Source organism: Nothoprocta perdicaria, unplaced genomic scaffold (assembly GCF_003342845.1).
Source record: "Nothoprocta perdicaria isolate Ctin4 unplaced genomic scaffold, notPer1 scaffold_116, whole genome shotgun sequence".
NCBI classification, from domain to species: Eukaryota; Metazoa; Chordata; class Aves; order Tinamiformes; family Tinamidae; genus Nothoprocta; species Nothoprocta perdicaria.
In genome coordinates, this window is record NW_020454272.1 from 1,929,436 (window position 1) to 1,955,822 (window position 26,387).

Here is a 26,387-nt window from a genome sequence, read left to right on the forward strand (position 1 = left end):
AACTTCCTCTGTACCCTTCCAATCAGGCTATTGAGGTGCTTGCCTCAATTCTCTATCAGTTTTTGACCACACTAACAATAAGAAGCCCTCTTAGTAAAAACTTGTTAGCAGGTTCTCACATAATGCAATGAATTAGTGCTGTCCAGCAAAACTATGTGTTGTCAGAAAAGGCCACCTGCTTCCTTGCAGGAAGGATATAAGMAGTCTTTTACTCAGACCTTTGTGCTGTTCAGAGCTCCATGCTCAGTGTCACTTGTTTGCACTCCATGGGGCRCTCTGTGATGCTCAAACTATGAAAACAGAAACAGGGACTTGAAGTATTACCTACATACCTACACGGATTAACACACAATATTGACCACTTCTTTGGTGACTTTAGTGTAAATAAACACAGCAAACAATTACAGGTATCGGAAAACAAATCTTGCTTCTTAATGGAGAAACGCAGGCACTGCTGTAAGGAAATCCATCACTGCATTCATTCAGGTGGCATCTTTGATTTTGCAAAGGTATTATACAAGTTATCTTTCAAATGTCATCATGAATGACATGGCAAGAGAGGCTGAATGCATCCATTTGGATGTTTCAGCCACAGTGAAACCAGCAGCAAAGCAATATGATACCAGTGTCCTAAATTATAGTAAATGCACCAGAACCACGATAAATGTGGGTTTCTTTTTCCTGGATTTTTCACACATAAGGTAAAATCAGCTCTGCAGAACATAGTGGACTTCTGCTTTGCAACAGGGAATTGAGAGGCTTTGCTTCTTTTTGTTGCCACCATAGATATTTGAATGCCTTCCAAACTCCAAGTGTGCATTTCTTTGTTTKCTTGCCCCACCTCCATGGGCTGCCTTGTCACAGAAGAGTCCCTGGCATCAGAGTAGTTCTGCAGTGGAATGAGGTACTTGCATGTGGTTGCAGGTGGCATGGGGCTTGCCTGCATCCAGATGGCTGAGAGCGTGCACACAGCAGTGCCCTCAGACCAGTGCCAGTGCAGTGACAGGGAACCTGAGATCCCCACATCACACATTTTGAAAAACTGCTTTTGCTTGAGTGATTTCCTTAGGAATCCCACAGGCACGTGTGCTTACATACGTATATGCACACGGAAGATGTTTGCCATTACCCAGTAATCACTGAATACGGCAGACAAATTAAGCAGAGGTGTAGTGACCTCAAAGTCCGCAAAGATTTTCTCAGACAAAAATGCCCTGTATTTGTCATCTGTTTATTTTGAAGAACACCCTTGAGCACATTTCCAAGAAACATTTCAGAAACTTTGTATTTACAGCTAATTTGATTTGCAATGCCAAAACCGCAGCATGCAATGTTTAAAAGTCCCTTATGGAGGCTGTTCTCTTTGCCTGTAATAGCAGAGATGTGATGCAATTTTGCCTTAAGAAAGCACCATAAACATTAACAAGTTAAACATCTCAAGATATACAATTCCTAGTTCTATGTCTCTAGCATGTTCAGTACTTTTCCTGAATTTGCAGAGGCTTAGGACGATAAGCTTAGGACCTTAATCATGGGAGGCTTTTTAGGGCAATTCCTTGTTTGCTTAAATGCTTCTCCTCTTATGCTTAGCTTGTTTGGGACACGGAGAGATGGAGAATTCCATAGAAAGTCAGCATGGCTGAAAATGAGCCAGAGAGTGACATAAAACAGAAACAAATCAAGTTTACTTGACATTTTGAATGATACCTCCCTGGTTGTTTGTTTTTCTCTTCTGTGTTCCACAGGAATGTGAATGAATGCATTGCGCTCGGAGAATGATCTAAATGCAAATAGTTAAATGGTCCCGAGAGGAACACTTCAGATTGTGCAACGCCATAATGCCTACATACCTTCTACAATCAACAGTCAGCGCCTCAGGACTGAAGGAAGAGGTAAGTTGGTTTTGAATGCTGAGTATTTAAATCTGAATGATCTGCAGCCCTTCATTTAGACGTTGGAGAAACCTGTCATTTCCTTTAAAAGAAGAAAATTCACAATTTATTTATGCATTGTTCATACAGTAACATGTGAAATCCATAATTATTTGCTCAAGAGAATAATTAGTATGGCACTAAAATCATGGTACAGATTTTACCTCTCCTTTAACTGAAAAGGATAAATAAGTTACATGCCTGAACTTTATTCTCACAGCTTTGGGATCTTTTGTTTATTTAAGGTGTTCAATTTTGCATCAATGGTATTACAATTCAACTAGTTTGCTTACTTGCAGTTAATGTATGAGAAAGGGCTGTCAAAAGTTCACCAGAAAGATCAGTGAAAAAATCTTTTTCTGAGTAGTTCTTCTCCGGGTTCCCTTATTTTCTGGGGGTTTTGTTTGTTTGTTTGTTTTTTGCTTTCCCTTCTTCCACTATGTGCTATCCAAATTATCTGTGTTCACATGTTCTTGTTGGTGCTATTCTTAGATCTGTTGGCTTTAGGTGTCCACTCTAGGTACTTTATTTATGTGGCTCCCCAGCTTTCCTCTCTAACCAATGGAGTGGGACAGGCTCTTCTGGGGAGAGWCATAAAGAAGCTCTACTGCTTGAATGCATTTCCTGGAAGAACCTATTGCTTGCCATTACGGGAATGAGCCTCTCAACTTAGGCACTTAAAAGTAGTCTGGAAAATATTCCCTGACACTGTCCCAGTGTACTAAGTAGCTCTTCATTCTGGTTTATTCTTCCATTCATACTCAGGAGTGTCTTTTACCCTTTCTGACATCTCCCTTGTTACCTGTCCTCTCTGTAGTTCCTAGAGCTAAATCCTTGTGGTCTCCTTTATTCCCTTTTTTCCCCCCAATCTCGTTTACCTTAATAAATCTCCTTCTCCTGCCTCATACCCTTTTGCTTTTTGGGTGTCCAGGTATGAGAGGCCTTTCCCCGAGCCCTGCTGTTTCCCCATTCACTTTCTCCCATGGGCTCAGTCTCACCAGGAGGCAGCTCCCTCACCCCTGCTTTAACTCCCATTTCGATCCTCATAGTCCTTCCTCTGTCCAGGATGCCCCTGCTGAAGATTACACACACACACTGTCGCTTGGCAGTGGTTTATGCCTACTTGTACCGGCTGTAAATGTGTGACTTCACTCATCCAGRCACATGGGGACTCTTTCAGTGAACGTCTATATTATGCTATGTGTTGGTTCTCAGTGTTAATATGTATTCAAATGGCCCACTGCTAGGTTTTTGAAGAAAGTAAGGAATGTGGAGTAAGGCAAAGAAATAATAATTGCAATGTGTTTCTAAGATGCACAAAAGAATGGTGCAGATTTGACACATCAAATGTGACATGTCAGATTTGACCTAGAGGGGTTAATGGTAGGAATGGCATGTCATGATATTTGTATTTTGCTTGTTCAGTCAGCATTATGATGCTTGAATATGAGAAAGTGTCGAGCTAGAACTACTGAAGCTCTTTGGTTGTGGCTACATATCTGAACAGCAGCATTAGCTGAGCACCATTTGAGAGCGACTCATTTCATCTTGTTTTTTACAGGCACTTGAGGAGCACCTGTTAACTGATGGGTATCTCATCTCCTTCAGGGTGAGCTATGTGGCACCCTGCAGATACTTCTCTTTTTCCTTTGCCTATAAAATGCAGACCTCTGTGCAGCAGGTAGCTGTGGACAGGACAGCGAATTGGACCTCTTGAGGTTAGCGCCTGTTCAGTAGGGGCTAGAGTGCCATGGTGAAACCAAGGCTGCTGTTGTCACTGTGCATAGCACGAGGAAGAGCAGCAGTGGCTCTGTGTCTCACCGTCATCCGTATTGATGTTCTCCGTGCAGAAATCAGATGCTTCTTCCTTCCAGCACAAATTACCCTTGAAGCTCTCTTCCTCTGCTCAAATAAACAAGCRAAAAAACAGTATGGGGCTACCTACTGGGCAGAAACCTTGCAATAGCACTAGATAAAACAATCAAAACAATCATTATCAATCACTCTAGATGAATCCCTCTGCTCTGGCGCTGTTTATTGGTATAGATGGTACGTCCCACCTGCTCCAGATCTACAAGAGGATTCTGGCTGGCAATAGAGGAGTCACTGGCCTAGACATCTCACAGATCTTAATCACATTGCCAGTGCCACCTTTCTTGATGAAAGGCCTTAAGTTCAGGATATTTAAGTCATGGATGTTTTCCCCTTCTCACGCAGCTGTATTTTAGCTCTTAGTCGAAAACTACACTGCAAATCTGTGGGTAAGTAAAGTCTAGAACTCATCTAGCATTGACCTGGAACTGGATGACATGCAGAATCTTTGTGCTTCAGGCACTGTAGAAAAAAAAATGTAGTAAAACACACAAATTAATTCCTCCAATTTGCAGGACTGGATTACAGTATCTTGTGGGTTTTTGTTGGTATTTTTGGTTTGTTTGTTTTGTTTTGTTTTTAGCAAGTGCTCTGGATCACCTTGTACACAGTTCTGCGGGGTTTTCTCCTGTTAGGCAAGGCAAAATGCCAGTTAGACGACGAGAAGGAAACTGGCAAGGAAAACATGTCATTGTGTTTCAGAAGGCCTTTTCTTACTTTCCAGGCGACTTAAAAAGGAATCTGTTTACTTCAGTTGAAAGAGTACACCCAAGATATTGTGGCTAAACATAACCTTTCCTCAGCCCTTGGGCCAGCTTCCCCCTTGGAGGAAACCAGTCTCTCAGTAATCTGTCCATTCTTTTACTTACACAAGATGCATGTTCTTCAGGTTAGAAACTCAGTGTTGTGGGGGCTTCAGGAATGTGTATGATGCTGGTGAGCAACACACATGAAAATATGACCATTCTGCAATGCATTGAATGCTGCACATGTATGTAGTTACTGAGATATATACTATGAGAGGGATATTTCCACATTTCCAGCTGACAAGGCAGGAGAGCACCCTTTGGATCTGCACAGAGCCTTTGTCTCTGGCTCCTGTTGATGTCAGCAAAGAAATTTTGGGCAGCAGGACCAGAAAGTGGAGGAATTGATAAGATACAAAAAACTTAGAACACCTCCAGAAAGGTGGATCACTATGGATTACTATCCAGGAAAGGATACTATGATGGATTACTATCAGGAGCAGGTGGCTGTGACCTATAGGGAACATTTAAAGAAGTCAGGTCAGCATACATAGACAAGCATGTGCTGCTTCATGGKAGTTTCCTCTAAGGGCCTCTGCAGTTATTATTATCACTAAATCATTGCTTCTCCAAAGGCCATCTACGTGACATTAGCATTGATTCTCAAGAGAGATTTGTGGACAGCTGGGCCTGCTGGATGATCACCAGATGCTGGAGCCTGAGGCCTTCCCAGAGGCAGGGGCAGCCCCACCTTCTCTTCCTGGAAAAGCAAAGGAAGAGGGCCTGATGCTGCAGGCATCGCATCGGAGTGGGGCTGGCAGCCTGCACGAGAGCTCTAGCAGAAGGAACATTGTCAACACAGCTGTAACACTGCAGAAATGTAAGTGAGGGATCTCCTGGGGCACTGAATTGCACCAGCTGCAGCGCCAGCCTTACTGTCATGGCCATCCTAGCATCAGCAGCCAGGTCACTCTGAAGCTAACTCCAGAACACCTCCAAGAGGTGCATCCACAGCCTTGACTGATGTGCAGTCCATCAACAGTTCTTGCTGGAGAAAGTTCCCACACATATCAGCAGTTGCCACACTTACCAGAGTCTCACCCTCCGGACTGGGAGGTTGCCAGATGACAAACATAAAGTAGCATCTGTAACTCTTAAAACCTTCCCCTGACATCTTTTATGCTGGCTGCTAACTTCTTCAACAGGCAAAGCACATCCGAGCTTTTCTCCTCGTTGTTTTCCACAAATATTAGAGCTCTTTTTTTGCTGTTGGGTTTTTTTTTTTTTTTTTTTTTCCTTGGAGGATTTTGCAGCACATGCACCCCGGAAAGCTCTACAACTCTAAAAGGTACTGCCTATCATAGTATAAGATCTTGTGGACTGTGTTTTTTTCCCAAATTAACAACATGAAGAAGATATATAAAGTGAATTTATTAACCACAGCCACAAAGGTACTTGTGCATGTAACGCACATGGATGGCCAAGTTCTTCTGTGATTCTAGACCAGTCTACGTGCTTGTAGCTTTACCTTCTCACGGAGCTATTTGGGGTTGAAAGCACTAAAAWGAACCTTCTTCAAATGCAAGAGCCTACATTAAACATTCTCTTCCCACTTAACGCAAATGCCCCAAGAGCTTTTTCTTTCACCAAAGGAAGGGAAAGTTGCATAGGAGCATTCCCTGCTCCCTGTCCAGATGGCTACCACGCTAACGGCTTATTGCCTGCCTGTGAGCCCTTGCCTTTGGCACACCTGCCAGTGCTTAACCTGTTGGGTCTGTTCAAAGCAGTGGGTTCCTGCATGCTTCCAAGAGTGCACTTCAACTGTGCCCAAAACCAACTTGGTGACTTGCTGCCTGAACAAACTGCAAGYGTGGTTCCTGACAGCAGCCTTGAGCTGCCTGTAACAGGGAAGACAGGCAAAATCYAGATGCAGACAGACTCCAAGACTTGTTAGGCACACTCTGAAATGGTTGTGTGGCTCAGAGCCATACACACCTGATGCATCTCCCCAAAGCAAAGCTTCAGCCTGCTTGYCATCCACTCCCTCTCCCCCATCTGCATCCTCCACCTCCCAGAACTGCAGCCACAGAATTTCCTGCAGGCCTTGGTACTTCAGTAAGTGCAGTGGTGAGCAATTATTAGTCTGTAACTATTTACTCTTGTGCAAGGCCCGAGTTTGTGGGTCTGGGATGAGCTTTTTTGAGTTCTGGGTGAAAATSTGTACTAAAACCTGGGCTGTGAGCAGCTGTGTGGTTTCTAGCTTGGCCATCAGTGCTTATCGGGAGAGCTCATCCACGACGGGATTTCCCTGGCTCTACCTTCCCTCATGCAGGTGCTACTGGAGCTGAGGGTYGCGGAGGGCAGAGGACACAAAACTTCACACGGGTGGGAGCCGGGCCACAGTAACGTCATGTCTCCCAGGTGCAGCTGGCAAAGGTGACGGGTCCCCTGCGGGGCCAGGAGCCACCGGGCCACCTTGCTGGGGCTGCAGAGCAGCTTGCCCGGGTGGGGGKGTGGCTGCACATCCCCAGCGTGCCTGGCTGCACCCCTGGAAAACCGGGCCAGCCCGGCACGTCCTGGTGGCACCGTGCGGCGTGCAGACCAACCACCACAAACATGGTGGAGGCCAGGCCCCCGGGTACGGCCTAAAACCTCATGTGCCACCAGCTCATTTCCTACCCAGGCAAGCTCTGGAGCCCTCCGTGCCAGGGGGCATCCCCAAACCTGCCGCTGCCACCCGCCAACGCAGGGCCAGGGACACTGGCGTCCCCCTCCCCGGCGCGGGGTGAGCGAGGCCCGGGTGCCCCCGGGCGCAGGCTGAGAGCAGCCGGTGTCGCGGCCGGGCGCAGGTGCCTCCCCGCTCCCCCGGGCGCAGCGCGGCCGCCGCGGCGCCAGCAGCGCCTTCCCCCGCTCCCCGGGCCGGGCCGGGCCGCCCCTCGCGCGCCCTTCCGGTGGCGGGCCCGCCTCCTGCTGCCGGCATGGGGGCCGCCATGGCGGCGCGCGGCGCCTAGGCCAGCACGTGCGGGGAGCGGCGGCGGCCATGGCGGGCAGGGCGGCCGCGCGCAAGGCGGACAACACGCACCGGGTGAGCGGCCCGCGGCGGCAGCCGAGCCGAGCCGAGCCGCGGGGCCGGCGCGAGGGGCGGCGGGGCGCGAGGGACCCCCCGGCTGCAGGCGGCGTCCCGAGTATTCCCCTTAGGAAGCCGCCGTTTAACGCGGCGTTCGTGAGATTTGGCATCTCTCTTTCTCTCTTTCTTTATCCCAGTACGAATTTTCGCTTGATAAGCTGCGGTCATTTCCTGCGCTCCCGCACTGCAGTTTGCAGAGCCCTCCACGTGTGTAAATCACGCTGTGCGCCAGGCCTGCTGCAGGTCTGATACTGAAAGCTGGACCTAAATAAACTGGATCCGTTGTGGTTTAAATTTATGCTTTCTTTAAAAAAAGAATGCAGACTGTTAGAACTCCTGATAGATTTTCCTGTGCATCTCCCTGTTTCTGAGGCACACCTACTGAGTGGGCCCTGAGTGGTGAGGTACAAATGTTTGTTTTGAACAGGAGAGGAGAGGAGCAGGTTGTTTTTATTAATTTGTGGAATGATGTGGTTCTCACTTGTAGGTGTCATTTTTTTTTATTTTGTCTATTTGTCTAGTTGTGGGTGGGATTTTTTTTTTATTACCCTCTTCAGTTAAAAAGAATCTCTGCTTATTAATATTTGTGGTAAGATTCTGATAGAACTGTTTACAGGTCCTCCTTTTTTTKTCTGATACTTTCTGCTAGACCATTTCTTGAAGTAATTTTTGTTGTAGTTTGTGCTGCATGTGCTACTGGGAGTAATTTAGAAGGACCATTTGCAGGARAGAGCCAAACAAAACGCATGTCCTTTTGTTTTACAGTTTCTTACCTTTTCGGAACGCTTAAGCAATGTTAATATCGATATTATTCATCGGATTGACAGAACTGGAACCTATGCTGAGGTGAGAGCAGCAGCAATGTCTTTTTCTGAAAGAAGATCTCAGATCACTTCCCAAGTAGATAAACTTCATGAAAGACTGAAAAAAAATCTTATGGGGAGGAATTGAAAAGAAGCATATAGAAGAGTTGACTTTCCTGGAGCCTCGTATCCTGTGTTGTTTCCTTTTGCAAGCTGGCCTGCTTCACGGTGATGTGCTAGAGGTTTCTTGAGGGCAGGATCCTGATCGCACCATGTAGCTGGTCAGCTGCTGGGTACTTCCCAGCAGGGAGGATGCTGCCCTGGCTGTTAGCGCCCCTCAATCCAGCCCTGCACAGTATATGAATGTATAYGAAGCCTGCATCTTGAGATACCATAAAACACATCACCTGTATGTGTCCTTTACCTCATTACTGTGATCACGGTGCTTGGTAGGTTAATTATCTCCTGGTGTGCTGTATAGTTGTGCTGAGTTTTGTGCTCAAAGGCTGTGAGGATGCCAAAAGAAATCTCAAAGCATTTGGGCTAGAAGGGCTTGCATTACTGTGTTAGGATATCAAGGCCAGTCAACAGAGGTCTAAAAAGCATTCCTGTCACTAGAAAACAGTTTCAAATGTGTTCTTGAATCGAAAGAAAAATATCATTTTTCAGGCAGATTCCAGAGCATCTTTTGAAATGAAGTCGTCAGAATTCTTTAAAAAAAGAAAATATTTGAGACAATTGATTGTTTTCTTCATTTGAACCATTCTTTGGGGTTGCCAAGCTAATTTCGTTCTTTATTTTGACAGGAGGTTGAAACCTACTTTTTTGAAGCACTGCAGAAATGGAGGGAATTGAACCTCACTCAGCATTTTGGTACCTCATTTTTATTTAAGAATTTTCTTGCTTGTCTAGAAGTGTTAAAAGACATTTCCTATGGAACCAAAGACTACTGGGAGTCCTTCTGTTTACTGGGTTTTGGATTGGGCTCTGGGGACCTATTTTTCTTTAATATTCTATGTGTTTACCAGCAACTGGACTCTAAATCCGAGCATTTGTTTTCTGTGTTTTGAACAGTGCAGTTCTACAAAGAAGTAGCCAACAAATGCCAGTCCTTCAACCAGCTGGTTTATTACCAGAGTGCCATCGTGCAGAGCTTGAAGATACATTTGCAAGTCAAAGGCAGTCTTGCCTATCAACCCCTGCTAGAGTAAGTACATGCTGATAATATATAGCCAAGAAGCCTTGGCAGTACTAGAGGGTAAAAGTGATTGCTGTCCTGAGTGCCCTTTTTGCTTATCTTACATGAGGAAAGAGGTGTAGCCATAAGATGCCCACATTGGCAGTATTTTCTTGATAGAGCATCATGTTTTTAAATATTTGTCTTTAGATAATTAGCTACTACAAGGCAAGCAAACTACAATGAGTGCTTACTGAGTGTCAGCCAGAATACTGATGTATTTTGGTTAGTGTTTATATCATCTGTGACTCCATGTTTATTATTATCATCTTGATTCTTTTTTTTCCCATTATAAAATAGCACAGCTGCATAATGAGAGATATTTAATAATAAAATAGCGGGAGAGATTTAATAAAAATAGAAAGCAAATGTAATGCTATGTTTCTTTCTAAAGTGCCAGTGTTTTGTTGAACACAGAGCTCAGAGTCTGATGATGCAATGTTTTATAAGGTTGTTATTAGTTTTTTTTAAAAAATACACTAATATTGATGTGCTGTCTAAAACCCAGCCTAGTGGTGCAACTGGCTCGAGATCTCCAGGCTGACTTCTATCCTCACTTTCATGACTTTTTCTTGGCCATCACCAACTTACTGGATACACAGGACACAGAACTGCTGGAATGGGCTTTTACTTCTCTTTCCTATCTCTACAAATACTTGTGGAGATTGATGGTGAAGGACATACGCAACATATACAGGTAAGGAGCGTATGCTGTCTTCATCAGCAGTTATTGCATATTGTGGGAGTGTAAGTGGCTTCTAATCATATGGCTTAGTGCTTCGGTAGAATGTTTAACACATTTTCCTTGCTGTCAGAGACAGATTTTGAGTCCTATTCTCATATTTAGCCCCCTTGAACAACCACTGCCTTGAAGGAGGGTTGTGAGGTAGTCTGAAAGCTTGGGCCTTTGATCACCTTTTCTCCTGGTGTGGTGGATGCAGGTGATGTGCAAGAGGAAGCCTCCTCCTCAACTGATAAAGCAAAACTCAGACAGACAGTGGGTTGTTGGAGTCATTTTGAAAGCCTCTGACAAAGTCTAAATTGAACACAAGTCTCTTGATACCTGTCAAGTAGCTTGGTCATATTTTCATCCTTCCTTTCTTTCCCAGGTGCAGACCCCAAGGTTTGAGCTGTTAAATGAATTCCTTTGCGTCKTTTCTCTGATTACTTTGTCAGGGTTTTACCTCTTTTATTCTTCCCTCCTCCTGTCTGTTTAGTGAGAGAGCAAATGAGTTGTGCACTATTTTGAGATAAAACTCTTTGCCACTGGATACTGTGGATTCTGAAGGTTGGCGCAAGCTCAAAGGGAAACTGGCCTAGTTTGAAGGAATTATCAAGCATAATAGRAACCACTTCTGTCTTGGGAAGCCTGAGCTGCAGATGGTTGGAGGCTGGTTTTATATGTGCTTGCCATGTTTTTAAACCCTTCCTCAGGCATCTGCTTCTGACTGCTGTTGACCAGTTATTGGGATGGATGGAGCTGTAGTGTGACCCAGTGGGACTGCTTGTTCACTCTTAGGCAGCTGTGACAGCAGGTCTTTTCTCCTCTTGGCCTGTGGATCTGTGTTGCTTGCTACTAGTTTCAATAGGGAACAGATGGAGGAAAGGATGGGTGTGAGATACTTCCGACTCAGCAAAAGCTTTCAAGCTTTTTGCAGGAACATCTGCCCCACTGTGAATCCAAGGCACAAATCTTTCTGCACTTTACATGTGCTGAGCCACCTGCAGTTACTACTGATGTTTACTAGAGAATTACAAATATCCATTGCCCCTTTAAATTATCTCTCTGCGTGCACAGGAAACCCTCAAACACAAGTGAAATGATTCTGGTATATCAAATGAAGTTTGGTCTCACCTCTTACTGGTGAGTGTTTCTGTTAAAGGTCTTGATGCTGCAGGTGGATCCAGGATGTTAGAGGTATGCCTACCTGAGACCTAAGTCCTCAGACTTGACGTTTAAACATGTTATCTTCTCATTTGATCATCTCTCCAAAACTGGGCCTTTGGCATAGGGAACATAGGAAAGAGTGGCATTGAGGAAGGCCATTTACCATCTCTAGGAATACAGGTTCYTTGTGTTTGTAGAAGGGGGAAATGTAAACTAGAAATGTAACTTTTGCAACCACTTCCTGCTGTCTTTATTAGTGGATTATTTTGTGTCTTTGTAGACTGTACAGTACTCTACTGGCTCACCACAAACTTCACATCAGAAACTTTGCTGCTGAAAGTTTTGTGTTCTTAATGAGAAAGGTAAGTGGGATGTTTGTTTCGTGGCTGTCTCCATGTTGTTGTGGCCCATGGCCCTTGCCCCCTGAACTGGCAAGCTCTCTCTTCTGAGTTGTCATTTTTCTRCAAGTGTTTAGTCTCTGCCACTTAATACCAAGAGTAGCAGACAATGCCTTAGAGTTTTCTGTTTCAAGGGCATTGAAACCAAATGATCACAGCTGATTTACCAAAAACTTAGAAGTCCTAAGGTAATTTGCAAAAGGGGAGCTTTGGACTGTATTGCAGTGCTGTATTGCTCAATAGTTATGCAGAGGTCAATAGTACKTGTTTCATTTAGTTAAAATGTATAATGTCAGGATTCCTGACACTGACTAGCAAATCTGAGCATCTCCCTCTTTGTTTTGGGTTCAGAGACCTTAATAACTGAATATACTTGTTCAGTTGATTGTTTCCAGAAATTGCTGAACTTCAAGTCCTCAAATAAAGAAGGRCTTCATAATCTTGGTCCAGAAACCCCTGCAATATTCCCAAGTGTGGTTATAGTTTTGGATGACTGGATTCTGCATACAGATGATGCACATTTCCTCCCAGACTTGTACAGAGACCTTTGTGTTCCAGTTAGGACAAACTTAATGATGTGTTTATGCACATGCTTTACTCTAAAATAATCAGAATGATCATAAGCATGTACTTCAACAGCAGTGGTTTCAGAAGAACTGTGTGTTTGGGGAACCTGCAGTGATTGAAAGCTGACTATTTTCCTTCATTAAATTTCTTTGGGTTGTTGCAGAAATAATGAGCTTGAACCGTTGCAGGAAGGCAGGGCTGGGACAGAAAGGTGGTGCTGGCATCTGCCTCTTCTAATCTGGCAGCTCTAAATAAAAGATAACTTTTTTTTCTCCTTTATGTTTTGCAGGTTTCTGATAAAAATGCACTCTTCAACTTCATGTTCCTCGACCTGGGGAAGCACCCAGAGAAAGCAGAGGGTGTGGGACAGCTGCTCTTCGAGATGTGCAAGGGCGTTCGAAACATGTTCCACTCCTGTGCAGAAACGGTAAAGAYGAGAAGAAAGATTTGCTGGTACAAGTGTAGCTATGAAGGAGCTGCGGGTGGTGCTCAGTGGAGTGTCTGGGTGTCATCTTGTTCACCTCGATGGGTCCTCAGCGATAAGCATGCTGTCTGTAACTTAACAGGATCTAATACCTTCTTATAAAACTCTTCTTTGAGATGGGGAGGTTGTTTTTTAGTCATTCCTATRATATATTCCTAGCTGTTAAGACGATTCTACTTGCCCATTCTATATGCAATTTGTACTCTCTAGATTATATAAAAACAATTTAGATTTTAAGTGTTAGCTTAAAGTTTTGTCTGTTTATTTTTGTTTTTTGTTTTGCAATAATCATTTTACAGAGTTTTTGGATCACAGCAGTATATATATTCTATAATATATAATATATATAATATATATAGTACTATAGTACAATAATACTATAATATATAGAGAAAGCAGTATATTACACTAAATTTAGGATTGCTAGACTCATTTTCAAAGCAYTCACCCATTTCATGTGATATACATGATGTACTCTTTTCCTGTTCAGGCTATGAAATTAATTCTGTTGAAGCTGGGGCCTGTTACTGAAGCAGAAATTGAGCTACCCTGGGTGACAATTGGAGAAGCATTTAAGCAAATGATCAAATCAGCTGTAGGACATATCCATAGGGAGCATTTTGACATTGCCTACAAGTGCCTGGAGGTATGTTGCTTTATTTGCTTATTTATTTTCTACATGAAAGACACAAATCTGTGCTCTGAGTTCAGAGTGGCCTTGGTGGCTSTGCTCTGCTGTCTGGGGGAAGGGACCTGCTGCGTGCAGGACTGGGAGCTCAGTCCCCAAGCTGGCCAAAGAGGAGTCGCAGGAGCTGTCCTTGCAGCGTGGGGAGTTATTGCAGCTYCTTGTCTTCAGCTGAGCTAGGTTTGTTGGGGGTCCTGAAGCAATGTGGTACTGAAGGGGAAGCTTTCTGCTTTGGAAGTCTTGGACTGAATTTGGAGAACTAAATTTCTCCTCAGAACCAAATCCTGCAAATGTGTTTCAGCGTGGTTGTTCCCACGCTGCTATGTGGGGATATCTTCTGAGGRCTGACTGCCCTCAGACTGCCCTGTGCTGTGCTGGGTCAGGGTGAGGCAGAATGAGGGGCCTTGTAAGTGTTTTTACTTACCTGGTCAACTTCTAGGTATTTCATTTCTAGGGATTTGAATTGAAACTTTTTAGAACTGACCTCGGTTTTGCTCTCCAAAAAATCAGAAGGGTGAAATGAGTAGTTGGAGAAAATGGTAGGGGTGCCTCTCCCAGCACTGGGAAATAGTCCTTTTTGCGTGGTACTTGGAGTTCTCTGCATGTGGCTCTCCAGAGCTCCCTAGAAAACCCCATTCTGTGCCTCCTGCTCCACTAGTATAGTTGCAGTTCTTGCCTGACAGTCATTAGCCACAGACTTCTTTGCCATTAGATGGTTTTTAGCTCTGGGATCTGAGTCACTCGCTATTTGCAGCTGGAATGAGTTCTTGGAAAGTGATGAGGTAGTTCCCTTTACTTCTAATGCAGCTTGGTTTTCACCTTGGAAGTCACTGACTGGGTAAGCTGAGCTTAGTCTTCCTAAGAGGAGGGAAATTCTCCCAGTCTGTGATAGGTCTCTAAATTGGGTTCAGTTTATAGCATCAAATATACAAGTTCATATTCTCTGGATGGAGAGAGGTGTTTCAGAGCAGCTCCATTAGGTGATATTGGAAATTCCTGAGCATTCATATTAGCCCAAAATACCTGTGTGTAACAGTGTAAACATACCTTAAATCCTGGTAATTCCAGTGGAAGAGGGGTTTCTTGCTCTTCCTCTCCCCAGTTTTGTAGTGTGCTCCAAAGGAGAGCCTCAACCGAGGAGGTGCTTGTGCCCAAGGAATCTTGAAGATGTTTGTTTTTATGTTATGGGAATCATGTGTTTCTGGSGAGTTTCATTTATTGAACAGGACTTGTGAGTTCATTGGACTGATGAAACATTGATTCTTGAAAATTCATTTTGGGTAACAGAAAGTCAGTAAACTGATCATTTATCTGAAAACTTTCACTTTTTATTTAAACAGGAGTCACTCTTAGATTTGCAGGGAAAAATAACTAAGGTTAACTGCCTTGCAACTTCAGAGCAGATGGAAAGGATTCTGGAAGCCTATCTCATCCTAGTGGAACATGCAAATGGATCCAAAATCCCACGGCCCGAGGAAGTCTGTCAGGTAGGTCAGACAATCCCTTTGGCTTATGTCCCAGAGAGGTCTCTCTTGAATCTGAATGAGAAGTTAGAACATTCCTTCACATTCCTGCTATATCAGTGGATTTAGAATTTGAGTGAAGTTGAACGGAGAGATTTGTTGGGAGAACTGCTGCCTCTCCAAACCCTGAGAGTTTTCCTTTGTCATGTAGTGCTGGTGTAGTCCTCCTTTAAACGACTGACCGTGAGAATGGGGCCACTGCTCCTAGAGGTCTTGTTGAGCCCAGCTGCCACTGGAAGAGTGCGAGGCCCTGCTCGCTTTCCTGCTGGAGAAGTTCCACCAGATTCACATGCATTCAAACTTGTACAGAGCTGTTAGGATGTATTTCAGTGGGCTGGAGCTTAGAACACTAGTCTCCTGTGTCTCCAAAGACTGTCCAGGTCATTCAAACCAGACAATCGTTGTCTTAATAGACAAAATAATCAGTTCTCTCTCTTTAATTCCACAGATTTTAATAAAATTGATGCAAACTCCAGATCTGACGGCATCTTGCTGCAAAACCCTGCTGAACACTATTTCTGCTTTACTCCTGTCTGAGAATGTTTTCTTGCCTGATGCCTTGACCAAGGAAGCTATTGAGAAGGTAAAGATTTCTGCTTCTTGCAGCAGAAATCTCAGAGCCCAGCTCATTTGATGGAGTTAACTTCAGGATGTGCCACTTTGGGCTGGGAAACAGACTATAAAGATTCCCTTTTTACCCAGACAAAGGAGTAGTTGCCCTATATCTGAAATAATACCTGATACTATTTACCATGAAGGAGGATTCATATTTTGGTTCCTTCAGAAGCACAGAGGTTGGCTCTCCTGAAGTAGTAAACTTTCTGCAACCAAGTATGGTAGATTCGTACCCTAGGAGCTGCACAGGAAAAGTGCCAGGCTGAAAAATCTTCTGGGCTTAGACTTTTTCTAATGGTTGCTGTGTCCTAGAACCTTCCATTTTCCAGATTGTGGCAAGAATAAGTGGGCTGTCTTTGGACAGATCCAGACAAATTTATTAAAAGGGATATACTTTTCTTCTGCTTGAGTTGTCATTCCTGAGTGAAGCTGAGTTAACAAACCATGCTAGATGCCCAGAACCAAGCTGTGTGTCTCAGACTCCAAAGCAAGGTTGATTGATGAACCAGAAAAAATGGCAAAGTTGCAGAACTGCAGAGTTATCCATGGATACAGAGGGTTGACTGTGAAATGTCTCTTGTTAATATGTTCCTATTAACCCTTCATTTGCACCGTGCAGGTATTTGCAAGTGGGTTTGAATGGCACTTTCTTTTGGACTTCTCTGAGGTGATGTTCTCAATGAAGCAATTTGAGAGGGTAAGTGGATATTTTTCTGTGTTTATTTTAGTTGACAGATGACTACATGACAGGGAGGGGTGTGAAGTGCCATGCACAGCCAAACAGCAAAACCTCTAGCTGGGAGACCCAGAGTATATTTATCTACATTGTATGCTGAATCATTTTAGTGTGATGACATGACTTTTAATATTTAAACCTGTGGTGCGATCTCATAAGAATGAAAGAAGTTATTTAAGCTATTGCACTAAAAAATGATAGGGAAAAGTGCATTTCTGTGTAGTTCAGATATGGGCAGAAGTTTTTCTTAGCTACTTTGAGTCTCACACTGGTAGAACTTTCCTTTTTTGTCTCTTGCTGGGGTCACAGTGGGATTAAATACTTAGTTCAGGTAGCAAAGAATGGCAGGTACCTGTGTTCACAAAGAGAAATTTGTCTGTAAGGGTAAAAGTGGTGGATTTTTATGGCTAGGATAAAGTGAAGGACCTCTTGAGAAAGAAAATACAAATGAAGAATGAGGGATATCTGGGATCAGTGATCTAGGAAGAATTTAATAGCTAAGTGAAGCAGGAGGTGAGGGCAAATTTAGGGATATAGGACACCGGATTTGGGGCAAACAGAGTTTTTACATTAAACCACAGTCCCTGCCAGGGTACGATACAGCTTGCAGCACTGATGCTTTGTTCATTGATTTATGAAAGCTTGGCTTCCTCTGTGGTTGCTATCTTGGATTCCTCAGGGGTTTAATCAAATGAGGGTTAAAGAGACTTACTAAACCTTATTTTTTGTTTTCCTTCCCTCTTCAGCATTTTCTTCCGTGCTTTCTAGTGCACATTGAGCGCTGCTTCGCTGGCACAGACCCCCATGCAAAGGATGAGGCCATGGCAGTTTTGGCTAAACTTATTCTGGCGAAAGCAGAGCCTCCCACCCTTGGCTCAATGGCGTTTGAGAAGTATCCTCTCATTTTCATGGAATCATGCTCCAGGTGAGACTCCTTGATTTCAGCAGGGAGCAGAGGTATCCGCAGGGCTCCRTGCCCAGAGGCTGGGGCCTGCAGAGCTGTTACCCCTTAGTAGTCGCCAGAGTTACATAAACAAGAATGGTGCTGGTAGATCTTCAAACAAAGTGATGCTGCAGGACCTGTTTTTTTTTTTTTCTTTTCCCTCTTTCTTCTTTTTCCAACTCTCTTTGTTCCTGTCCTCCCGGTAGGTTAGCACTGATGGAGAAGGCCAGCAAGCATTGCAGGCGATGGGCACTGTGCATTTTGCTCTGTTCAGACACGTGCTGCACCAGAGAGCAGTTAATCCCTGTAGCGAATGAGTTGCATAGTCCTGGTTTTTGCTGGTACTGATCTCCTGCCTTTGCTCTGTCTTCCTTTTGAGCAGGCCTGGGTCTTGCCTGGAAACTTAGAGGGGAGCAGTAAGGGCTCACACAGAGCACAGCTCGATAGCAAAAGCCACCAAACTAATCTCGATGCGGTACCCTGCTGGCACAGCTCAACTGCTTGTGCTTGCAAAGCTGCCTTGGCTGCAGTAAAGTGGTTGCTCTTCCCCTGGAGGCTCTGAGGGAAGGTTTAGGGTCACTGTTGTCAAGCACAGAACAACCATTGCTGGTAATGTTTGGTCTGATCTCTGTAACTCTGGTAATTCAGGTCTTTCACCTGCAGAGAGTGTCAATTTGTTTTGCTTTTTATATAAGGTTGTTGGCTCTCAATGGAGAAACGCACTCTATGGGTTTCTTTCTAGCTTTATTTAGTAGAGTGGAGGCATTAGGGTTTAGGGAATGGAAGAGTGTGTATCAAAAGGATAGATTTCAATTTCTCTTCCTTATTTTCATGGCGAAGTTTTGACTTTTGATATTTTGGATTTTCCATTGATGTTTTGGGGATTTTCGGTGATGTGGAATACGTAGTGGTTAGAATCTTGMCCCTATTTGGGGCTTCTTTGTGGTGCTCCTGTAATGTCAGTAACAGAATATAGAGCTAGGAGTGATCTCAAGATGCTCTATAGCCCATTTCTAATCTAGGATGGAGTTTGCGTGTCCTGAACCAGTCCTGAAAGATGTCTGATCAACCTGTTCTTAAATACTTCCTATACTGGAGATTCCCCAGCTGTCCAGGCAGTCTGTTCCAGAGCTTTGATGCATTTGTGGTTAGAAAGCTTCTTTTCTTCTGCCAGTTCTGAGTTTCTGGACTAACTTCGTTTTTGCAGCAGATTAAATCTATTGCATAACTTATCTGCAAGAAGTATAAAACCATATATTTTTTCCTCTTTGCATCCAGCTTTTATAAGTAACAGGCTTTGATCATCAGAAATTTTCTGTGGACCAGCAACTAGAGTTTTTTCCTTCCACAGCTATTTCTTGAATTTGAAATAAAAGACCTGACATTTCTTCTGGGCCATGTTCTGTTCCTCCCAGCTTTCATATGCCTGGATGGTCTTTTGTCCTGTGGAGGGAGTTAATAGAAAAATCCCCTTGGGATGTCCAAGTCCTTATTATTAGCAATAGCATATTTAATTTGTAATGTCATAAGAAGAAAAGAAACAATCTCTGATGTGCAACTTTGTGTTAYTAAAATATTTGTGTTTGTTTTCAGCTCTAATTTTAGACAGCAAACAAGCCAAGGAGGAAGGACATGGGTGCCTGTGTTGGAGCATGTGCTGTCTTTAATCCAGTTACCAGAGAATGAAGATATTACTGATCTTTCTCAGCCCTGGGCTGCCTTGGTTGTACTGCCACATATTAGGTAAGGTGTATACCTACTGTCTGAGGTACCATTGCTGTGTATTTCAGTAGTATTGACTAGTTAATAGATAAAATTATTTGCCATTGATCACAGAAGGTTTTGCCAAGAGAAGGACAGAGAAGGAAGAGAACTGCAGTAATTACTAACTGCAGTTTGGGGAAACTGGGGTCAAAAGATGAAAAGATGCTGTGGAAATAGTGCAAGTTACTGGTGTTCTTGGGAATAAAATGAGTTTCTTGATTCTAGTCCTTAGATTCAGTACCCTGGTGGAGAGGACTGTTCTTCACAGTTTACAGTTGCTTTCCCTCCTCCCAGAGAAGTGCTGTTCTCAATAAGTTTAATATCCTTGCATGGAAGGAATTGGAAATGAGATGCTACAAGTTAATTATAAATTAAAAATGAGCTAGTAAAAATAGTCTACTGCTGCTTTAAAACTCAAGATGAGCTCTGTATGATATAACATGAGAAAAAGGAGTAGTAAACCTTCATATGCCTCTAGGTGTTAATGTAACAGAGAGAGATAAAAGTTTCTCATTTATTTTGGACAGACCAATAGACAAAGAGAAAATCCTGCTGAGTGTGACAAGTTTTACAGACTTTCTCTTCAAAGCCATTGACAAAGGAAATCTCTGCAAAGGTCAGTTACTGTTATACTGTTGCTATTGCTCATTTGCTTTTTGTTGGAATGTAAAAAGAAATACAAAGCAGTTTTGTTGAAAACCCAGAGCATGAAAATGAGTAACACTAGAAGAGCTAGYGAGAAACTCCTTCAAGGAAGCAGCTCTGCATATGCTGTTGATACTCAAAATGAGTTGGCAGATGTTCTGTGTTGTGGAGGACTTAGTGTCAAAATCTAGGTTTGAGGAAGATAAGAAAGAAGGTTGGAGGGAAAAAAAAAGCAGGTAAGAGAATAGATGTTGAAAATTCAATACTGATTCAGATTGAACTGGTCACATAAAGGAGAGAATATTGGCTCATCCTGTCACCTTACTTTGAACCTCTAATACTAGATGTGTGATGTTACCTTCTTTGACATGAGTGATAGCAACAGCTCTACAGTGATACATTCTTCCTGCAGACGTCAGTCACTGTAACCCCACTGGTTGTCATCTCAGGCCAGAAGGTGGTATTTGAACTTGCAGCATACGGGAATGTTGCTACTCAGAGGTATGACGAGCATTTGGCCTCATGCCAAAGTTTGAGCAGGCCTTGGGATGCCCTAGCTTCAGTCTCCAGTGTTCTTGGTCRGAAAGAGCTCCGCAAGAGCCTGACGTTTTCCTTTCACAAATCATCTATGAATGTTCCTAAACGTACCCACCAGCTGGCTCTGTTACTTTTCCTTCACATTATTTTACTTCTTCATGTCTTTGTCAGGGTTGGTCCTTTTCGATTTAGCCCCTATTCATTTTTTTTCTCCCTACTCAGTAAATGGCCTCATGTGGCTGTGATTATTTGAGTTGCAAGGCAGTCATTTCGCAGTGAAAGTAACTGAACTTTCTTTGTTGACTCTTGTCAACATGAGCTATTTGCTCATTTGCCCCTAGAAGAAAAGAAATACAACTCCAGTCCTGCTWCCTGATGCCCTATCCTACTTCTTGTCTCTTTGCTCTGTTTCTCTCACACTCTTCCCAAATCGAGCTTCCTGGACATTTTTCTCAGCTTCTGGCATTTTCTCTCTCTGGCTCCATGGTCTCTCCAATTCCTTCACCTTGTCCTGGGGCTCCTGTCTCTTCCTGTTGTCACTCCAGGGCACATCCAGCCTCCCGAGCCCTATGCTCCCTATTTGGCTTGTTTAGCCCRTTTCCTGAGATAAAAGTCCCAGACCTGAGTGGTCTGCAAACATTGTGGAGCTTAGGGAGACAGGCTGGGGAACTGGGACAGTGCCATGTGTTACTCGAGGCACCTGTACAGCTSTTGTCTTTACTGCCTGTATGGAGGTGCTCATCCTATTGACCATATAGATGTGTTCCACAATGAGATGGGAGCTGCTGCTTTTGGCTGGCTCGATGTACCACTGCAAAATGCCATGTGGATTACATCTTGAGAACTTCTGCCCTCAAATCATAGGGAACATTATCCTGCTTATGATGTCTTTCAGTTTCTCCTCTCAGAAGCTCCCTGAAGAGATTAATGGTGAGCAGGAATCTTTGGGTACCCGGGGAGTTTAAGCAACTTGGAATGGGAAAAAAAGTTTGCAAAAGAATAAATAGGAAGTGAGTTTCACTTCCCCTTCTTTTTATTTCATGGCAGCTGGGTGCATGAAAGACAGTTATCTTGTTTTATAAAGCTTTTCTCAGCCTGTGTGCCTTAGGTGCTAGGGAAGAGAGGAAGGAGATTTATTTTTTTGTAAACAAAACTCCTGCAAAGTTGGGAGTGGCAGGGAAARGAATCCCCCTTCCCCTTTCTTACCTAGAAGGGTCTTGGCTGGCTGTGCTGCTAGGAGCAGACCGGTTAGACAGGGAAACCTTCCATGTCCAAAGTAGGCTGAGAATTTTAGGAAAGTAACACTATTGCTTACTTTTGTTTTAGCCACCATAACTTTCACTCATTTCCAACAAGAATTCAGCCATCAGGTATATGGGACATCTTTGCAAATCTCATATAATACATTGCCCAAGTGCCAAAGTTTATAGACATTTGTACAGTGCTGTCATTATATATATATATATATATATATATATATATACACACACACACACTTTTTTCTACTGTGTTTCATGATTGTTATTTTGGACAGTTTTTCTTCACTTCCTGAGTGCCATTAGTAGCACAGAGCTGTCTGAAACTTCTGCAACAGTGTTTAGGTCCAGGTTGCTCCAGGAGCTGCCCTGCTCCCAGAGCACATAGGTGTGTTGGAGTCAGTCACAAACTGRAAGCTGCTCACAGATTTCATTGGCAGCAGGTTGGCATGGGCATTTGTGAAGATGATGATATCCAGAGGAGTATTTCTATTATGGGTTATGGTGACTGTTAGAATATGCTGATGCCTGTTCTGAGATCCATGTGTTACTGTGTTTCTGTGACTGCAGCCATCTGAAGGTGGCCGAGCACGAGGCAACCACAGCTCGTTGTGACTTGAGTAAATACACAGGTTGTTCTCATTCTCTTTGACCAGGAAGCCTCTTTGTGACCTGTCAAGCYGTGAGTACCCTCCTTAGTTTGGCAGAGTCTTCTGAAATACTCCATTTGTTACCTGTGGAGCGTGTCAAGAAGTTGCTGATGTAAGTAAACTCTCCTGTGATCCTCCTGGGTGTTCCTTGTCACAGCAAAATGGTCACTTTTATGTAGGGGCTTGTTAAGTGTCTTTTTGTGGGGAGCAATAGCTGCATGTTGCTTCACTGTTGTAATATGGCAGTGTTGCAAGCAACACTTGTACAGAGAACTGGGTAGTTGTAGTACCTGTTCCATGACACTTTCACTGCCAGCTGGACCTGTGTGGCACTTTCTCTGCAAGCTGGAGTTTTTTTGGACAGCTACAGGGAAGCATATGAATTTGCTGGTCCTACTTTTAACAAAGAGGAATGTGCTTAGTAGCTCTAAGTTGCATTATAATAAAAAAAGGAAATTCCTCTGCATCCGTATATATCTGTGTATGTAAATGCTCTGTACTTGGTACTTTCCATTATGTGCATTGTAACTCCCTTCTAATTAGCACATGTAACTGAGTGGGTGGAGGGAACAAGGGAACTGGTTGCTCTCCCTCCAGCAAATCTGGCTTAACTTGCATCATCTGCCAACACTGCCGTGCTGAAACATCTCCCAGTCAGCAGGGGCTTGAACTTCAAAACATCCTGTTCTTAGGACACCACAGTGCCCCTGTCTGAGAAACGCTGGCAGTTAAACAGCCAGCCCAGCCCAGGCAGAAAATCTTGGCAGGGAGACGCAGCCTGGTTCCCTCTGCCAGCTTTGGGCTCAGGATGCGGAGCCAGCATGGAGTCAGGGATGGTTGGTAGCAGGGGTAGGTCTCTCTGGTGGCAGTCAAGGATCCTGCTCATACATTAGCTGGGTTCACACGCAAGCTTGGGTTCATGCCAAAGCTTGGGTTATTTCTTGTGTCTAGAAGTTGATCTCCGAGCCCCAGAGCTGCAGCCCCTGTGTGAGCCCTATGCAGATGTGTGTTTTCTGTGACCGTGTGTGTATGGGCCAGCCTGCCAGCCCCTGTCCAGGGACAGAGTCACATCTCTTGGACTGACATATGTAACTGGGAGTTGGGGACTGCAAGGCAGCTTGCTAGTCAAGTCCAACCTCACCAGCCAACTCTGAAGTCCTATGGAATTTTCCCAGAGTGTCATTATTGCCTTGCTTTTGGATATCTTTATTATCTCTGCTAATAAACCTCTATTGTTTTAGCACTTTCCCTTCAGACCCTTCGGCGCTGCTCTTGGCTGATCTCTATTACACAAGGCTGGCTTTGTGCGGCTGCCAGGAGCCCCTTGCCCAGGGCAACCTGATGGACTTGTTTGAGAAATTGCACCCTAATATTTCCACTGGTGTGTCCAAGGTAATCTGCCTCTTTGCTTCTGAGTGCATGCAAGATAATATGTATTTTTAAATTCATTTTGATCCCTTCCAACCATAAGGATTCTATGGTTCTGTGATTTTAAGTGAACAGAGTTATATGACAAGGATCAAAAGCAAACCTGTAGAATTATGTATAGTAATTACTTTTGTAGCATCTGTTTAGGACTGAATACATTTCGAAGAGCTYTACATGAGGTGACAAGAGGATGGCTTTTAGCCCTGTCCCTTCCCTAAAGGTGATTCCCTGTCTCTTGTCCCTTCCCTAAAGGTGTTTCAGAGCAGCACCCCCATGTTCTCATTCTGAATCACCTGCTTATAGGAGGTCATTTAGGTCTCAGCTTCAAAAGAGACCAAGTAAARGCAGCCTCTGGAGTCAAACATTCACCTCTCTGTAGGTGTGTATGTAGCCTGCATGTCTCTATACACTTCTGACATATGTTTCCACTTCTGACAGGTCCGACTTTTGACTGTCCGGATTCTAAATCATTTTGAATCTCCACTTCCTGCACCAGCTGAGGTAGGGCTGCAGTTTGAACTTTCCAAATCCATTTGTTTTGTGTGTAAACTTTGGCTGTGCTGCTTCCTCGTGACAGTCTTTTCTCTTTGGATCCCTCCTCCTGTTTTTTATCGAGATAGATGAGTTCTGATCCCCAAATGGTAGAGATGGGAACAAGTCCCTTGTCTTTATTCTTTGGTTCAAAGTGTCTGGGAATCTCTGTGCTTTGAAACTGYTTACAGTGGGAAAAGGATGGGCTTAACAAAACACATTTCACTTGTTTGCTCAGGGTGATTGCACAGCAGACCTCCAGTCAGTGTTTGCCATATTGCTCCAAGCAGAACTTGTGCCAGCGACAGTGAATGATTACAGAGAGAARCTTCTCCATTTGAGGAAACTAAGGTGTGATATCGTGCGGTCTGCGATACCCAGTGGATCTTTAGAAGAAGTAAGTAGTTCTTTGCAAAAGGCAGTTGTCATGCTCCYTTATCCCAAGAGAATGTTCTTATTCCTTCACATAGTTTCTAACAAGAGTTCACCAAACTCTAACTCCCAGGTCAGGTGTTAGAAAAGTTTCATATTACTTAACATCGCAGTTCCTGTTGTCTTTGGGCCTACTGCATTCTCCTGGCCATTTACAAGAACAACAGCTGTGACGTATAGATGAGTGGCCTGCAGTTGAGTTTTGATGTGGTGAAGGGGAAGGTAAATGGTTCCAGGGAGAAGTGTCTCCTGAGCAGCTTTAAGGCTGTGATCTTGTCATACCCTCAGCACTGGTGAGTGTTGGAAGGACTCCCAGCAGCCATGAGAACACCTGGCCTGCTGGATGTCGCTGCAGGATGGTCCTATCTGCCTGTGGCCCTTGAATTTCTTTTACTGCAGAGCTAGGGCCTTTACCCTCTAGATGTTGGAGGAGTMAATTTCTTTCTAGTTAAGTGTTCTTAGATTTTGTTGGAGTGATGAGGAATATTATTCTTATGGCTGCTGCTCTACCTCTATCACTTTTTCACCGTGACTTGCAAGCTCCTGTTAGCAGGGGTTCAGAATCAGCCCTGCTGATCAACATATCAACAGGGAGCCAGTCTGGAGGACATGCTTCTAAGCGTAGGGCAATGAAGGCTCCTCGGGGCAGAGATTCCTTTTTTGAGCTCCGTAAAGTGGTTATGGTGGCCGTGAATTTCAGAAGGGAGGCAGGTAACCCTGATAACCTGTTGGCCTCTTCTTGTACATTAGTGGTACTTAGGTATGGTGACTAGATCTGAACAACACATGGAGTGAATGAACTCTACAGGTTCTCTCCGTGAAGTCAAGAGATAAAGGATGTGATGGTGTGTGTGGCTTAATTATTAGAATTATTYCTGAGAATTTATTTGATCAAGTATCTTCTTTCACCAGACAGAGGAGGTTAATTGTTTTCAACTATGATTTTTAACACCTCAACAAGATTATGTTTTTGTCATTCTAGGTGCCTCTTCGGTATTTACTGGGAATGCTTTATATTAATTTCAGTCCTCTCTGGGATCCTGTAATTGAACTCATAACGTGAGTATATGCTGTTAGTTACTGCAGCAAGTGGCTTTCTAATAATTCCTTCCTTTGTTCTCTTAAACCAAAATTACAATAAAAAAAGTTTCATTCACAGTTCATATTCACTATTCATGTTTATATGAACTGTTTCCAAATGGATGCAGTTTGTCAATCACAGTCCAAATGGACTCCTACTTTTTAGCTTAATTTCTGGGTTTTTGTCTATTAAGGTGAACTGGTGACAAATACAGTTAAATAGCATCAGGTTTTTGCAAGCTTTCATGTTTTAAAACTGCAAAATGAGCAAGAATTACCTCTAAGTTACCCTGTCTCTTAATTTTTTTAACCTTTTTGGGAAGCCTCTGATTCCTACTAAATGCAAGGGAAGGCTTAACATGGTGCCCACTGAGCTTGTACAGAAGTTGGTGTCTCTGCCCTCAGTGTGACTTTATCTACTTGTTCTTTTTTTTCACTTGTATGATTTAAAAACAAGACAAGATTTTCCCCATCAGACTTTAATTAACAAAAAGTGTTAAACCAGCTCT

The 26,387-nt window shown here is 43.7% G+C and overlaps 1 protein-coding gene across 1 annotated transcript in view; it reads left to right on the plus strand.

The window, feature by feature from the left end:
• The first annotated feature begins 7,582 nt into the window (after positions 1-7,582).
• Positions 7,583-26,387, plus strand: part of UTP20 (UTP20, small subunit processome component) — a 56,603-nt gene continuing 37,798 nt past the window's right edge. The window contains exons 1-19 of the mRNA XM_026053451.1: positions 7,583-7,634; positions 8,442-8,522; positions 9,286-9,352; positions 9,554-9,686; positions 10,225-10,413; positions 11,885-11,966; positions 12,859-12,996; positions 13,544-13,699; positions 15,079-15,225; positions 15,710-15,844; positions 16,496-16,573; positions 17,359-17,537; positions 19,149-19,298; positions 19,847-19,935; positions 22,414-22,519; positions 23,649-23,799; positions 24,274-24,336; positions 24,605-24,763; positions 25,781-25,857. Of these exons, the coding sequence (XP_025909236.1) occupies positions 7,590-7,634; positions 8,442-8,522; positions 9,286-9,352; positions 9,554-9,686; positions 10,225-10,413; positions 11,885-11,966; positions 12,859-12,996; positions 13,544-13,699; positions 15,079-15,225; positions 15,710-15,844; positions 16,496-16,573; positions 17,359-17,537; positions 19,149-19,298; positions 19,847-19,935; positions 22,414-22,519; positions 23,649-23,799; positions 24,274-24,336; positions 24,605-24,763; positions 25,781-25,857 (2,225 nt within the window). The 5' untranslated portion in view covers positions 7,583-7,589. The remainder of the gene's footprint in view (positions 7,635-8,441; positions 8,523-9,285; positions 9,353-9,553; positions 9,687-10,224; positions 10,414-11,884; positions 11,967-12,858; positions 12,997-13,543; positions 13,700-15,078; positions 15,226-15,709; positions 15,845-16,495; positions 16,574-17,358; positions 17,538-19,148; positions 19,299-19,846; positions 19,936-22,413; positions 22,520-23,648; positions 23,800-24,273; positions 24,337-24,604; positions 24,764-25,780; positions 25,858-26,387) is intronic.